We start from the raw sequence: 13,564 nt of genomic DNA on the forward strand, positions 1-13,564 counted from the left end.
TTTGAAGCTTCAAGATTGTCTTTGCCACTTTATGTCATAGAATGTAAGGGCACTGAAGCTTAGGACCCTGCCTCATTAACTTAGACATACAGGTGCCATTATGAAGCTTTTGCATTTTTTCCTGAAAAGGGTTTTTAGTGAATGGAAATGGTCATTGCTGTCTGAAAAGAAATATTCCCTGACCTTGCCTCCAGCCCCACAAGCTACTTTTTCATCCACTACATGTTTAGGTTATAATATATATAATTACTTTGTGACGTTGTAGTTTGAAATTTATATTGAATGATGTCTCATAAAAGATGTTTGTACTAAAACTGGAAATTCAGGAATTGTTTTCTATTAACAATACATGGACTATTTAACCATTCAAAGGCATTAAAAACTCCTTGTCTATAAAACATTAATTACAAAATTATATATAGTCTAGATGATATTCTATTCATACTATAATAACTTTATACTTCCAAAGTACATTTTCATATAGTATCTCATTTGGTTCTCACAGTGTTCCCATGATTTAGATACATGCTATTTCACATGAGGAAACCCATGCCCAGAGAAGGTAAATGACTTGCCCAAAGTTATACTGTTGTGTAATGGGAATTATAGATTTAAAACCAACTCCCTCATTTTACAGATGAGGAAATTGAGGCTCAGAAAATTTAAGTGATTTGCTCAGGGTCACACATCAAGGAATTGTCTAAGGTAGGTTTTGAGCTCAGTTGTTCTCCTTCCCAAGTTTAGCTCTTTATCCACTATACTACCTTAATCAGTAGCAGAACAAGAATCGACTTACATCTTTTCATCTAATACTGCCATCACATGTCAGTAGTGACTCGTTGGCTGAATTATGGAAGGGAAGGGAATAAGCATTTATATAGCACTTACTATGTGCCAGACATTGTGCTAAATGCTTGGCAAATATTATTTCATGTGATCCTCACAACAGCTCTATAAGGTAGGTGCTATTATTGTCCCCATTTTACAGTTGAGGAAACTGAGGCAAATAGAAGTTAAGTGAATTCCCCAGGTGTCTGAGGCTGGATTTGAACCCAAAGTCTTCCTGACTTTGGGTTCAGTGCTCTATCAGTGCTTCACCTATCTGATGTGATTATCAATCATATCAACAATTATTAACTAGGATTATTATTTTGCTTTCTAGAAATATGACTATTCTTTTTAGTAAATCTTACACAGAAGAGAGAGTACTCTTGTCTTTTGCTGTTTGAAGACTTAATGCTTTCTTTTCCCTTCAATTTACAGAAGGTGGATGTACCAATGATGTTGAGACACCTAAGAGAACAGAGAATGTTCATGATCCAGACCATCGCTCAATACAAGTTTGTCTACCAGGTCCTCATCCAGTTTCTCCAAAACTCCAGACTCATTTAATTTCTCCTAAGATCCAATTCCTTGTGGGAATGGGTCCTGCAGAACCTTGTGGAATGAAAAGGCCTCCAGACAACATCTGGTGAGCCAGTATGGTGCAGATGGCTGGCAGAGAGCACACACCAATCTCGCCAAAGTTAGGAGCTCAAGGGTTCCTCATGAGAGGAACAGGAGAGATCATAATGGATTATTTTATATGAGATAATTTATTTTTTCCCTTTGGAATAACTTTTGTGTATTTCTGTAATATCTTGTTGTACCATGTATAATGACTCTGTGTTGAACCACATTTTTGACTGATCTGCATTGTGACTTCTTTGTGGGGAAGATTGCCTGTTGGGTCACCTTAGGGACTGAGGCTTAAGGTAGGAAGCACATTTTCTCATTTGTAGTTTTCTAACAAACTTTATAATTCATCATCAGTTGTAATTGTTCAAATATGAAGAAGGTGAAGGAGTGATTCCTTCACACACACACACACACACACACACACACACACACACACACACACAAACCAGCAAGGAAAAGTCTCCCTGAAAGTAGAGAGTGATTTCATTGAGTATTTTTGCTTCTTAGACTTGCTGGCTTCTCTTTTCTCCCTTCTAATTCTCTTTTCATTACCCTCAATAGCCTCTTAGTATCTGAGGTTAAGTTAGTGTTTGGGAAACTTTCTTCTTGGTTTGAGTAATACAGACTTCCAAGCTAAATACAGTACACTTGTCTCAACCACCCAAAATCCTAAGATTAGTATTCTGTGTTTCCCTCCCAGGGACTATGTTTCTTGTAGTTGCTTCCTTTGGTGGGTTCATTTGATGGGCCCAGTAGCCTTTGGGGCAGTCTGCCAACCCCATCTGTTCAGTCAGGCTAGCTGCCTGATTGATATCAGCTGATGGACCAAAGTGGCAAGAGAAGGTACTTGACATTTTTCGTTATTTAAATATGGTGGATAGGTGCCCGGCGGGGTAGGTGATAGGTGCAGTTAGTCTATCCATCAGTCTATCAATAAGTTATTGGAAATGTTGCAAAGGAAACAGTTGGGCGATCTGATTTACAGAGCTCTTTGGCACTCATATAGCTAGTGCCTTGGCAGGAACCCCCCAAAAAGCTTAACCACAGTATGTGTTAGTCATCTCTATCTTTCAATGACCTGTAAGGACAAAAGCCAGGGCTACCAACAGCCTAAGAGCTAGTCCAGGTGTGCTGCCTGTTTCTTTCTTGAAGATCATATCCATGAATTCTTCTAGTGAAATACCTTCTTTAATTTTCATACACTCAGTACAAGCTAGTTTCATTACCACCCCTATCTTGAGATCTGTTTGGCATTCTGTCTTATCAGTTGTACCATCACTACCCTTGTAACTTTCTTGCATTCGTATATAGTGTTTCATCTTGTTTGCTCCTGGCATGAATTTAATTCAGTGCTTGACTAGACTTGTTTCTGATGCCCCTAATTCTTTTAGGAGACAGCCATATTGCAGTGCCTTTACCAAAAAAAAAATACCCGTGAGTCCTTAATTGGTATTGGTATTGTGTTGGTGTCGGCATTCTTTTTCATTATGTGCACTCGATGTTCCTTACAGTATGTTTTTCCCTTGTCCAAAGGTAAACAAAAGGAACACCCCCAGAACAGTCAGAAGTATGGTCACCTTTATGAATTCATTGTTGTATAGTAGGAGCTATAAGTAGATCCTTAGAAATCAGATCAGAATAGGAATTGCTGTTCTTGTATTTATAGCAGTTTGCATCCGGCCACATGTGGCAACTTCATTCATGTTTATTTCATTTCAGTCCCTTGATTTGTAAATAAGAAAACGTGGGCTTATAAAACTCTCCTCCCCCCGAAAGGACCACGGATTACTGAGGAGTATAGATTCATGTAAGCTTTGCCAGAATCTGGGAGTCTTAGCATACGTGTTCCAAAATCAAAGCCATAAGTATGAAATGTAGTATAGAAAGAGCACACATCAATTTTCCCATTGGACAAGGCTTTAGAACTAGATGAGCTATTTAATTGACAGGGTTTTTTTTTTTTAACATGGCTTCACTGTATGATGATGAGAACATTTTTTAATTTGTTTGGTCCCTAAATGGAAGGATACCCAGAACTTGTTTACACAAGGTCTCAAATGGGTGCTTTCTTTTTTTTTTTTTTCATAATTAGCTCCATTCCCATGAGCTTCACTTAAATGAGTCCATGGGAGCCACATTGAGCTGTTAATAGTCTTCAGTACACCAAAAGGAGGAGGGAAAGAGAGATAATCACAAACTTTGTGGGTGGTGTTTACATCAAATAGCAAATAAATTCAAAGGAATGGTTTTTTTTAAACCTATTCTATAGATTTTGTACATATTTTTTAAAAGTGCCTTTGGTCCTTGAGCACATTTTGCTTTTCTTTTCAGCTCTCCAGCAAATGCCAACACATCTCTTGTTAAATTAGTGGCAACCGTTTAAAGTCCTTTTTGTGGCATCTGCATAATAATTGCCCAGAGATGCTTTATATCTGGGAAGCAGGCCAAGGTATAAACCTTGAAGCAAAGTGTATTAAATTAGTTATCTAGTTAGAGCTTTTGGAATAATTTCCTGATGATGTATCAAGTTTGAACCTCGAGCTGTCGGGTTCCATTGCTGCAGTTTGGATTTGAAAGGGAGAGTATTAAATGGGGGTGGGGGGAGGTAGTGGGCGCTAGCCTCCGGATTCAGAGCTCTATGGTGGAAATATTTGTTTCTTCTGCAAAAGCCTACTTGTTTAGACAGATTTAAATGAAACAACATGATCCATGATCCACACATTGAAAAAGGAAAATTTAAGTTAGGCAGTTGTATAGATTTATATGTACAGTGTATAATCAGTGAGTGGAAGGGAAAATGTTAGTTGTCAACTATCCCATATACATCCTTAGCAGACAGCAGACTCACTGAGAAAATAAAAGGGAAATGAGATAACGGATGTCTAGTATACTTAGACTCTCCCAAGGCCTCTTTCCTTTTTCCAGTTTTTTGCTTTCATTATAATCTTACCATTTTTGGCCTTTGCATTTTTTTCCCTCTTCCTCTGTGTAGAGGCCTGGTGTTGCATATAGATGCCAGGAGAATCTAGAGAAAGAGTGAACTCATTGCTATCTTACAGCTGCCACTGTTAAGTTTCCTGGGCCAAATTTACTGCGGAATTGATTAAGTTACTGAAAGCAGATTTCCTGCACAATAGGGAGAGACTGGAAAAGTCACTTTCTGCTCTTCACTTTTCATAGTACTGTATGTGTAAACCTGTAACTTTAAGAAACAGCACCTTAATTTTTGCCCAAAGTTTGAGTTAAAATAATTGCCTTATAGGCTGAAATAGCCTTAGTTTTTCAAAACTGTCTTCTCCCCCCAATTAAAAAAAAAAAGTCTTCCAGCCCAGTGTTCTTATCAACTCCTGGTCTTTAAATAGAGCCAGGGTGGGTGACTATCAGTATATCACATCCCCTTTTCATTCAGATCATGTGACTCCTTGGAAATAAACTGTTTTAAACCATTTTTTCTGCAATTTCTAAGTTTTTGAAACAGTACTTGGTACATAGTAGATACATAATAAATACTAGTTGACTGACAATTGAAATGACTAAAACTTCCTCAAGAAACAATCAGAGGAGAGAAGGTTTTCAGATAAAGGGAACAATCAAAGAGGAAGAATGTTCTTTAACATGTTTAACATTCATTTAACAAAGTTCTACTGTCAGTTAGTGATCTAGGCACTGGGGCCACAAAGACAAAGCATGAAATAGTTGTCTTCAGGGAGATTACCTTCTAGTACACACAAATTGTAGCCCAATAACTTCATTCATTCACAATCACATGGCACCATGTTGCTGTGAAGTAAGTACTTGTAGAATGAATGAATGAATGAAGTTTGCTTAGACTAGATCTTTAAGATCTGTTCTAATTCTAGCAATTTTTTGAGTCTACCACACCGTCCTCTCAGTTCTTACAGCTTATTAATAACAACCATGATCTCTTTTTTATTTGTCATTTGAAGTCAGTTGAAGACACTTTGTCATGCTTATCATGATTCCCTAGCCAGTCAGGTGAAGGGGCAATACAGGACAAATTTTATGGGGAAGTTGATCATTGTCCTATTGGAATTAAGTTAATTTCAAAGGAAATATCATGCTTGATTAATTTGTGTGTGTTTGTAGACTGACGATTACTTGTTTCCTTAGATTTGTATCCAAGTTAATGATGGGGGGAAAGTACATTCGTACACATAAAATTGCTTGGCATTCAGATCGATGCTTTCTGTGACAGTGCTCAGCATTGTTCTCCTGATCTGGGGGGAATTACTGTGCTGCTGGGTCAAGGTTACAGAATTGACCCCTAATCAGAGAAGGTCAGATAGACACAACAAAACTTGAAGCTGAATACTTCTCCAGGAACTCTGTTCAGTAAATTGCCCTTTCAGCAATGCTTGATAGATAGTGGCAGGAAGGACTGAGAATTGGATCAAACTTCACTTTTTTCACTTACATAGCCTTCTTGAAGGAGATGTGTTCTTTTTGCCCAAACATGAAATGCTTCTATCAGAGTCTCTGTTTTTTTTTCTCTCTCTGTAAAATGAGGAAGTGGGTAGAGTTAACCTCCAAGCTGCCTTCCATCTCTAACTTTCTGTGAGTCAATTCCAGCTTCTTCTTCTATCTTACTGAATAGCTGGCCACTTACCCAATAGTGGTTGACTCTGTTGTAGCATTTTGGTTTCAAGTATTTCATTAAAAGATTGCCTAATATTCACTTAGCCTTTACTGTGGCTTCTTTTGTTTCTTGGGCTTCCCAGTTGGGTTCAATGATGACTTTAAAAAAAAATCTGGACTGTATCTTTTTGGGAGAGGAGGGGGGAGGAAGTAAGAGGAGGAGAACAGAACAGTGATTTAATTTTGTGAAACTTTGGAAATCCCCTCCTCATCAATGCAAACTACAACTCATCTATTAGAATCTTACAGACTTGCCTGGGGGCAATGACTCTAGTATACATACAGCTAGTATATAGCAGAGATAGAACTTGAACCCAGATCTTCTTGGCTCCAAATCTGGCCCAGTTATGCCCCCAGTGCCTCTTAAACTTTTCTTAGATCATCGCTTTAGGTTTTTCCACAATTTACTATTTCTCATTTTTTTATGCTAGATTTTTCTTTAGATGAGTATGTGCTAACCATCATTGTTGTCATCATCATCTTGCTCAAACTTTCTTTTCAATAGCCCTGTGAGTTAAGCAGTATAAGGATTATTATCCCCATTTTACAGATGAGGAAACCAAGGCTCAATTCAAACCAATTCAGTAATAAGCATTTATTAATTGCACAGTGAGAGGCATCATGGAGTACTAGATAGAATTCACCTGAGTGTTCACAAAATCTGAATTCAAGTCCCTCCTCTGACATACAATGGCTATGTAACCCTAGGCAAGGTGTTTAACCTCTTAGTGCCCCTAGACAACTTTTTATGACTAGAAGTTGCAAGATAATGTGTTCATATTCACTGGTGGGGGCAATTTCCCTTATGCCATTTTAAATTACCAGTCTAGAATAAAAAGAATCTGTAAGGCACTGTGATTAGAGGTGTTAAAGTAGCTCTTTGGGGCCTAGGTTCATACTCAGCCTTCACTTGTTTAAAATTCAGCCTTCTCCCCACTATTCTGTGCTGCTCCCATGAACCATCATTTCCCCAAGTGCGTGCTAGCAATCAGTGAGATAAAGTTACAGGTCAGTACCCACCACAACAAACACTGCAGGTGGATGGTCCATATATTTTTGTTACAGTGTGACTTGTTCTTCGAAGGCATCTCTTAGAACATGGAAGTGGTTTTGTTATATAGAGGGTCTTGCAATAATCGTGATTATTCAAGCAAGATCTTGTACATCAGTGGATGGATCTGTTGGTGTTCCTCACGATCACCTTTTCCTGAAATGCAGTCCTGACCACCTGACCTCAGCCAATGGGAGGATTCTGAAGGTCTCCCCTAGCCAGAAAAAACAGAATTTGCCTTTTGGTCTGGTTCTTTGATATGGTTGCTAGGAAAAGCAGGTGTAACCATTTACATTCTCTTTACGGAGAAACAAAAATCATTTTCAGGGCATGCTAGGACCAGTCTGTGTTAGGGAGGTTCCTGTTGGGAAAGAGGAGTGGTTCACTCTGCTTGAAGAATGTTGTTCTCAGGCCCATCTTGGTGTCACTCAAGCATTTCTCAGTGCCAGTGAATGCCTCCCTGGGCTGGTATGGGGCAGAAGGGCAATATTGGCATTGTAAAGTATCAACCTGAATGTCTTTTAGGTGATACCAAGCCGTATTGGGCCTTTGTGGGAGCTCTGTGGGGTCTTGGCTAGTGACTCCTGCTATACTTTTGATGGATTTTATCAAGCACAAGTCACCTTCAGTCTTCAGATTTTTCCTGAATTAGCACTGAAGCCATTGATAGCAAAAGGGAGAAAATTTGGGCATCTTCTGGATCCCATTAAGTTTGCTAATATAAGAGTGACAATACTTTATCTGAATGGGCAAAAGTGGTTAATTCTACCAAGAGGGTTTCCCCGCCCCCCTTCAGGTTGACTTTTCACCTGTAGCATTTTAAAAGATATCAAAACATTGTTGAACTTTGCCCCACTCTTGGTTGACAAGAGGCTTAGAAATACTCCTGTAGAAAGAAACAGCAATATGCCTGGAGGAAATAAGAATAAAAATGGGAGAGTGTGGCATTTCTGAAGAATGTATAAGAAAGACACTGTACAGCAACAACATTTATATAGTGCTTTAACAATTTGCAAAGTACTTTTTACTTATACTATCTCATTTTGTCTTTCTGACAACCTTGAGATGTAGGTGCTGTTATAGAGGTTAATTGACTTGTTCAGGGTTGTGCTCTCACTGAAGGCCAAGTGTTGAGCAAATCTGGAGTTAGCATCCAGGACAAAATGCTATTTCCCAGTTATAGATTTTCTTCTTCATGTTAGAGAAATTATTTCTTGAACCTTGGCTCTGAGGCATACTTCTTTTTGCTTCTATTTCCCCAGACTAGGGCCTTTTTTTGTTGTTTGGAGAGGGAAACGTGAGCATCCATCCCACATAGTTTGGAATGTCAGTTAACCCAGTTACTTGAAAAATAAATTCAAGATTGCTTTGTTATATCTCACTTGAAGGCCAGAATCTCTGTAACTGTCCCTGTCACTGCTCTGAATGCAAATGCCTTTGGCCATGTCCAAATGAAAAGCCATAGCGCATTCTGTCTTCAGTATACCAAAGTCACACTTTCAAAATTGTTTTGTAAATTTCCCAGTGTGATGGTTCATGCATTTAGTTTAAGGTAGTGGAAAGTGGGAAAGTAGAGAAGCATTGTTCAAACCTCTCTCTCTTTTTTTTTTTTGGCCATCACTGGAATGTTCATTTTCTAATTGACTAACATAGTTGCCAGTGAGAAAACAAGTGCTCTGTGGGCAGGGATTGTAGGGAGCTAATCAGACTGTACCTCTGTTTTGGCATCTGTTTTCATTTTTTAATAATACTTTTACTTGGTATTTATGTGAAATAGAGATTTGGTAGACTGCCAGATTGGATAGTTCAAACCCACAGTGGATTTTTAGGTTTAAATTATTCTGTTTGTCTTTCTGCATTGATCAGTTGTACTAAGATCACTCTCTACTTTGTTTTGTGCTGTGGAAATATGATTTTATTTGCCCAATTGACTGTGGACTATGCCTGTTTGCATGGTGGGCTTCATATTACTAATTAGATTTTATAGGCTTTTCTATCCCTAGGATCATTAAAATATAGCCACTGTCATCCCCTTTGAATAGAAACTATTCTTATGGGGCGGCTAGGTGGCGCAGTGAGTAAAGTGCTGGCCCTGGAGTCAGGAGGACCTGAGTTCGGTTCTGGCCTCAGACACTTAACACCCACACAAAAAAACTAGCCATGTAACCTTGGGCAAGTTACTTAACCCCAATTGCCCTCCAAAAGGCAAAAAAAAAAAAAAAGCCAGAAACAAAATCAAAAACTATTCTTATGCTAGCGAATGTAAAACCTAACCAGTGATTGAATATAGTGACCAAATGAACAGACTATCTTAGGTAGGTTGGGTGGAGGGAAAGATGGGCAGAACTGCTCCATTATTGTCATTATCACCATCATCAAGAAACCATAATTTCATTCCAGTAATTGTATAAACTGAATACACTGTAGCTTTTATTCATGGAAGCTTGCCTATTTGGTCTAATAATTTCAAAATGGTACAGTTTATTAGTAGAAAAATAGTCATCTAAATTCCCTAATGAGTTCCTACCCATTGACTAACTAGCTTAAAGAAATTTTATTTTTAATAGACAAGCTAACCTAGTTTCAGGGGATAGCACAGTTTTATATGGTCTCACTTTTTACAACCACCATTACCTCACAGTGGTGATCAAAATATCCAGATGACTGATGGGACTTAATAATAGCTCAGGAATGTGAAGTTACACTTTTGTTTCCCTGTTGGTGGAGATGAGTGACTGGCTGCTTAAGCTCTGCTCACCATCTGACTACTTAAGAAAAACTATTACCCCAGTTGCTACTAAGGGTTTGGTGCTATTATTTAGGACATATTTTGTAGCAATTAGTCAAAGGTTGACTTCCCTTGCCATAGGATCACTGTGGTTATGGCCAGCATTGTGACATTTATAATTGGAAACAGAACCTTTGAAAACTAATCTCTGATCTCCATGTGCTGAGATGTTTGCTTTTAAAGACTCTTTGCACACATTACTTTTTTTTTTTTTCAGCCATGAAGCTGAATGAGCTATAGGTCCATAGAACCGTAACTGGTTGAAGTTGACCAACTCCGAATGGTTTGGGAAAGATGGTCAAAGAGGCTAGTTATCTAATCAGGGCTTACCAGTCCCTCTGATATCCCTTTTCCCTTCTCATGTAATAAAATATAAAACATTATCCTTGATAAGTTCTGATAAAAAAAAAAAAGTTTGGTAGAAGAAAAAGCCAGAATGTTTGGTTCGGTTTGCTTCCGTGGTCCTTGTTCTCAAGACACTTGCCCTTGATATGAGTGTGATGTGTCTTTTATCAAAGGTGGAAACACTGAGTTAGTAATAATGTCTCCAGGAGCAACAAAATTAAGTCACTATTCTTAGGCCTGGGGTCTGTTTCTGTCTCTCCCCACTGCCATCAGTCTTCCCTGACTTAAGTCATAGCCATCTTCGAAAACCTTCTACATACCTACTGATAGAGCTCATCAAAACAGTCTTTTCCCCATCTAGCCAAGGAAATCACTCCTGTAACCCTATTTATTTTCTTGCGTTTCTCTGAAGTCTTACATACCTAAGTAACCCTCACATTTTGGTTATGGGGTAGTCCTTCCTGGAGAGGATGCCCTATGGGCGAGCTTTGCTTCTTGAATAGCAAAATTATTAGATGGTTGGATACTTAAAAAGGAAAAGAAGTTTACACATGCAGATGACTATTAACTCTGTAACTATATGTAATTTGTATCATACCAGATAATTTGCTAAGTTAGCTTTATGTCACTGGATTTTATTGTCCTGTTTTTTACTTTAGTATTCAGATGTTTCCATTGGTCTATGTTTATATCAAACACTGTAACAAAGTAGAATAATTCAAAGCAAATGGTGATTTAATAAGTATTTTGTGTGGACACTATGTACAGGTAGTCCCTAGCTGACAATTCTTAAAGTCATTTGTAAGTGGGTTGTTTGGAACTCAAAGCACACTCTGCTTGCCAGCCAGGCCACAGCACCTTATTTGACCCATGATATAAGACCAATACTGTTACATTTAAGAGGCCTGAGAAATACAACACTTTCAGTTGGAGACAGTGAAATCTGGAATGTTGAGTACATAGTTTTTAGTCACTTCTATCCCTCCCACTGTCAGCAGTGACTACTCTCTGTCCAGTAAAAAATGTGTCTCCCTTGGCCTCTCCCCTTAGCAGCAGCCACTACTCATATGGCAAGAAAGGAACATGATAGCTATGGGCATATAGTATTGCAGGGTTGACATAGTGCTTTTCTCACAACCACCTTAGGAGAGACAAAGTGTGTGCATTGTTATCATGCTCAAAGAGAAACTGAGGCTCAGAAAGTTTAAACCATTTGCTTCCAGTGTTGGAGCTGGTACCTAAAACAAAAGTATTTTGAGGCAATACAGTGGAAAGGGGAGCTGGATTTAGTCAGAAGAACTGATTTCAAATCCTGCTTCTGCCACTCACTAAATGGTCTCTTGGCCATATCACTGCTTTTCACCTATTTCTTCATCTGTAAAATGGAGATAGCATGTGTTCTGTCCATCTTCCATGGTTGGTGTGGTTACATGAGAGAGGGCGTATGGGAAGGCACCTTGAGAATCAGAAAAGCTTGCAAATGTCAATTATTTTAGGGATTATTATTGGAAATGTTTCTTGTTCTCTTGGTATTGAGATCTCTCCCACTCCTGCACATCTGCGATTTGCTGAGAGGCTGGCCAGCTCTCTGTATATACATTTAAGTCAGGGAGTATCATCATATGTATAGAGGTCATTATTAATTTGGTATGGACGTCATACCAGGTTTATAATATTGAAAGCCTTTAAACAAGACAAAAACTATGCATGCTGTTGTGATATTCATCAGTAAATAAGCTTATGCTTGCCAGTTTTATCCTGTGTATAAAACTGACTACTTTTGACAGTATTTTTGCACTGTTTCCTTTCTTTCTGTTTTTATAAAGTTCTGTTAAGCATTAGTAACTTAGGATGTTTTACGGTGCTCACTGCCTCGTTGTAAATAGTTTCGTATATGCTTTTTCAAATGTGAGACTTTATACTTTTTTTTTGAAAAGATGTCTGTCCTTCATATTCATATGTAATAAACCCTTTTTCAAAGAATTTGGTTGGCATTTCTCACTTTTCTTCACTCTAAAAAGGCTGATAGAAGAGGGTATAATTTCCTGTTAATATATACTTATACATGTGTATGTGTGTACATATATTTATGTACACGCATACATACTACACAGACAGAGCAATCAGGGTTAAGTGACTTGCTCAGGGTCACACAGCTAATAAATGTCTGAGGCTGGATTTGAACTGGGTAGGGCCAGTTCTCTATTCATTGTGCTACCTAGCTGCTCCAACACATATTGTTTTAAAGAAATAATTACAGGGATTTTTTGCCTTTTTGTTTTTCCCCCAGAAGTTTACTGATTTTACTGTTTTACTCTGACTTAACCGCTCACAGTAAGGTTTGGTTTGAAAAGGAATAATTTTTCTTTCTGGGAAGACTTCAAGAAGGCCAGAGGGAAGGCAACTGCTGCTTTGGGTGGCTTTCTCATGCACATGCTTCCCAAACCAGGAATATTAGACATGGGAAGACAAACACCTTGATGAGAATTTGGAGAACAGCATACCACCGCGGGAAGAGAATCAAGACACCTGGTTTTGAATCTCAACTTGAACACGTACCACTGTGGAGTCACAGACTCTCTGAATTTGTTTCCTTCTCTGTAAAACAGGGAGGATACTTGTACTACTCACTTGATGTTGCTAATGTGAGGGAAATGCCTTGTAAGTCTTAAAAAGAAACAGGAAACATATTCTCTAATCTAAGGGTTGCCAAGGCCAAAGAGTGCATTATCTAATAATCTGCCTCCAGGTGATGTTTCCATAATTAGGCTGTTCTTGGGAAAGCTGATTGTTGGGTCACTGAGACTGTACTCAAAGCTTACCCATCATGATAAACTCATGCAGACCCTCATCATTTCATGCCTCAACTACTGCACTGAGTTAGTCTTTTGGCCACTAAGTTTTGCCCCATTCCCCTATCTGAGAAGCTCTAATGGCTTAGAGAAACTGCCCTCTCCACACGTGTGGTGTAAAGGACGTCATCAGACTGATGTGTGACTGCACAAGAAGGTATGCTGGGCACGGGGGAATCTGATATCCCATGGGCTTCAATGGCAACAGGGCCAGCTCCAACCCTGGATATACTGGCTGTGTGGGCAGCCTGCCTTGAGTAAGTCACCCTTTCCATTTGCCTCAGTTTCTTGAACTGTAAAAAACGGGGATAAAAACAGCACATAACTCCCAGGAGTGTTGTGAGGATCAAACAAGATAATATTTGTAAAGTGTTTAGCACAGTGCATGGCAAGAAGTCAATAAACATTTATCAG

General features: G+C 38.7%; 1 protein-coding gene across 4 annotated transcripts in view; it reads left to right on the plus strand.

Annotated features, from left to right (window-relative positions):
• PTPN14 (protein tyrosine phosphatase non-receptor type 14) overlaps positions 1-12,281 on the plus strand; it is a 267,307-nt gene extending 255,026 nt beyond the window's left edge. For all 4 annotated transcript variants that reach the window (XM_069066059.1, XM_069066058.1, XM_069066060.1 and 1 more), the window contains one exon: positions 1,264-12,281. In XM_069066059.1, coding sequence (XP_068922160.1) covers positions 1,264-1,392 — 129 coding nt within the window. In that variant the 3' untranslated portion in view covers positions 1,393-12,281. The remainder of the gene's footprint in view (positions 1-1,263) is intronic.
• The last annotated feature ends 1,283 nt before the right edge of the window (positions 12,282-13,564 follow it).

The sequence above is a fragment of the Petaurus breviceps genome, unplaced genomic scaffold, assembly GCF_028583685.1.
Source record: "Petaurus breviceps papuanus isolate PSGF00001 unplaced genomic scaffold, PetGlider_PUasm1.0 90702, whole genome shotgun sequence".
NCBI classification, from domain to species: domain Eukaryota; kingdom Metazoa; phylum Chordata; class Mammalia; order Diprotodontia; family Petauridae; genus Petaurus; species Petaurus breviceps.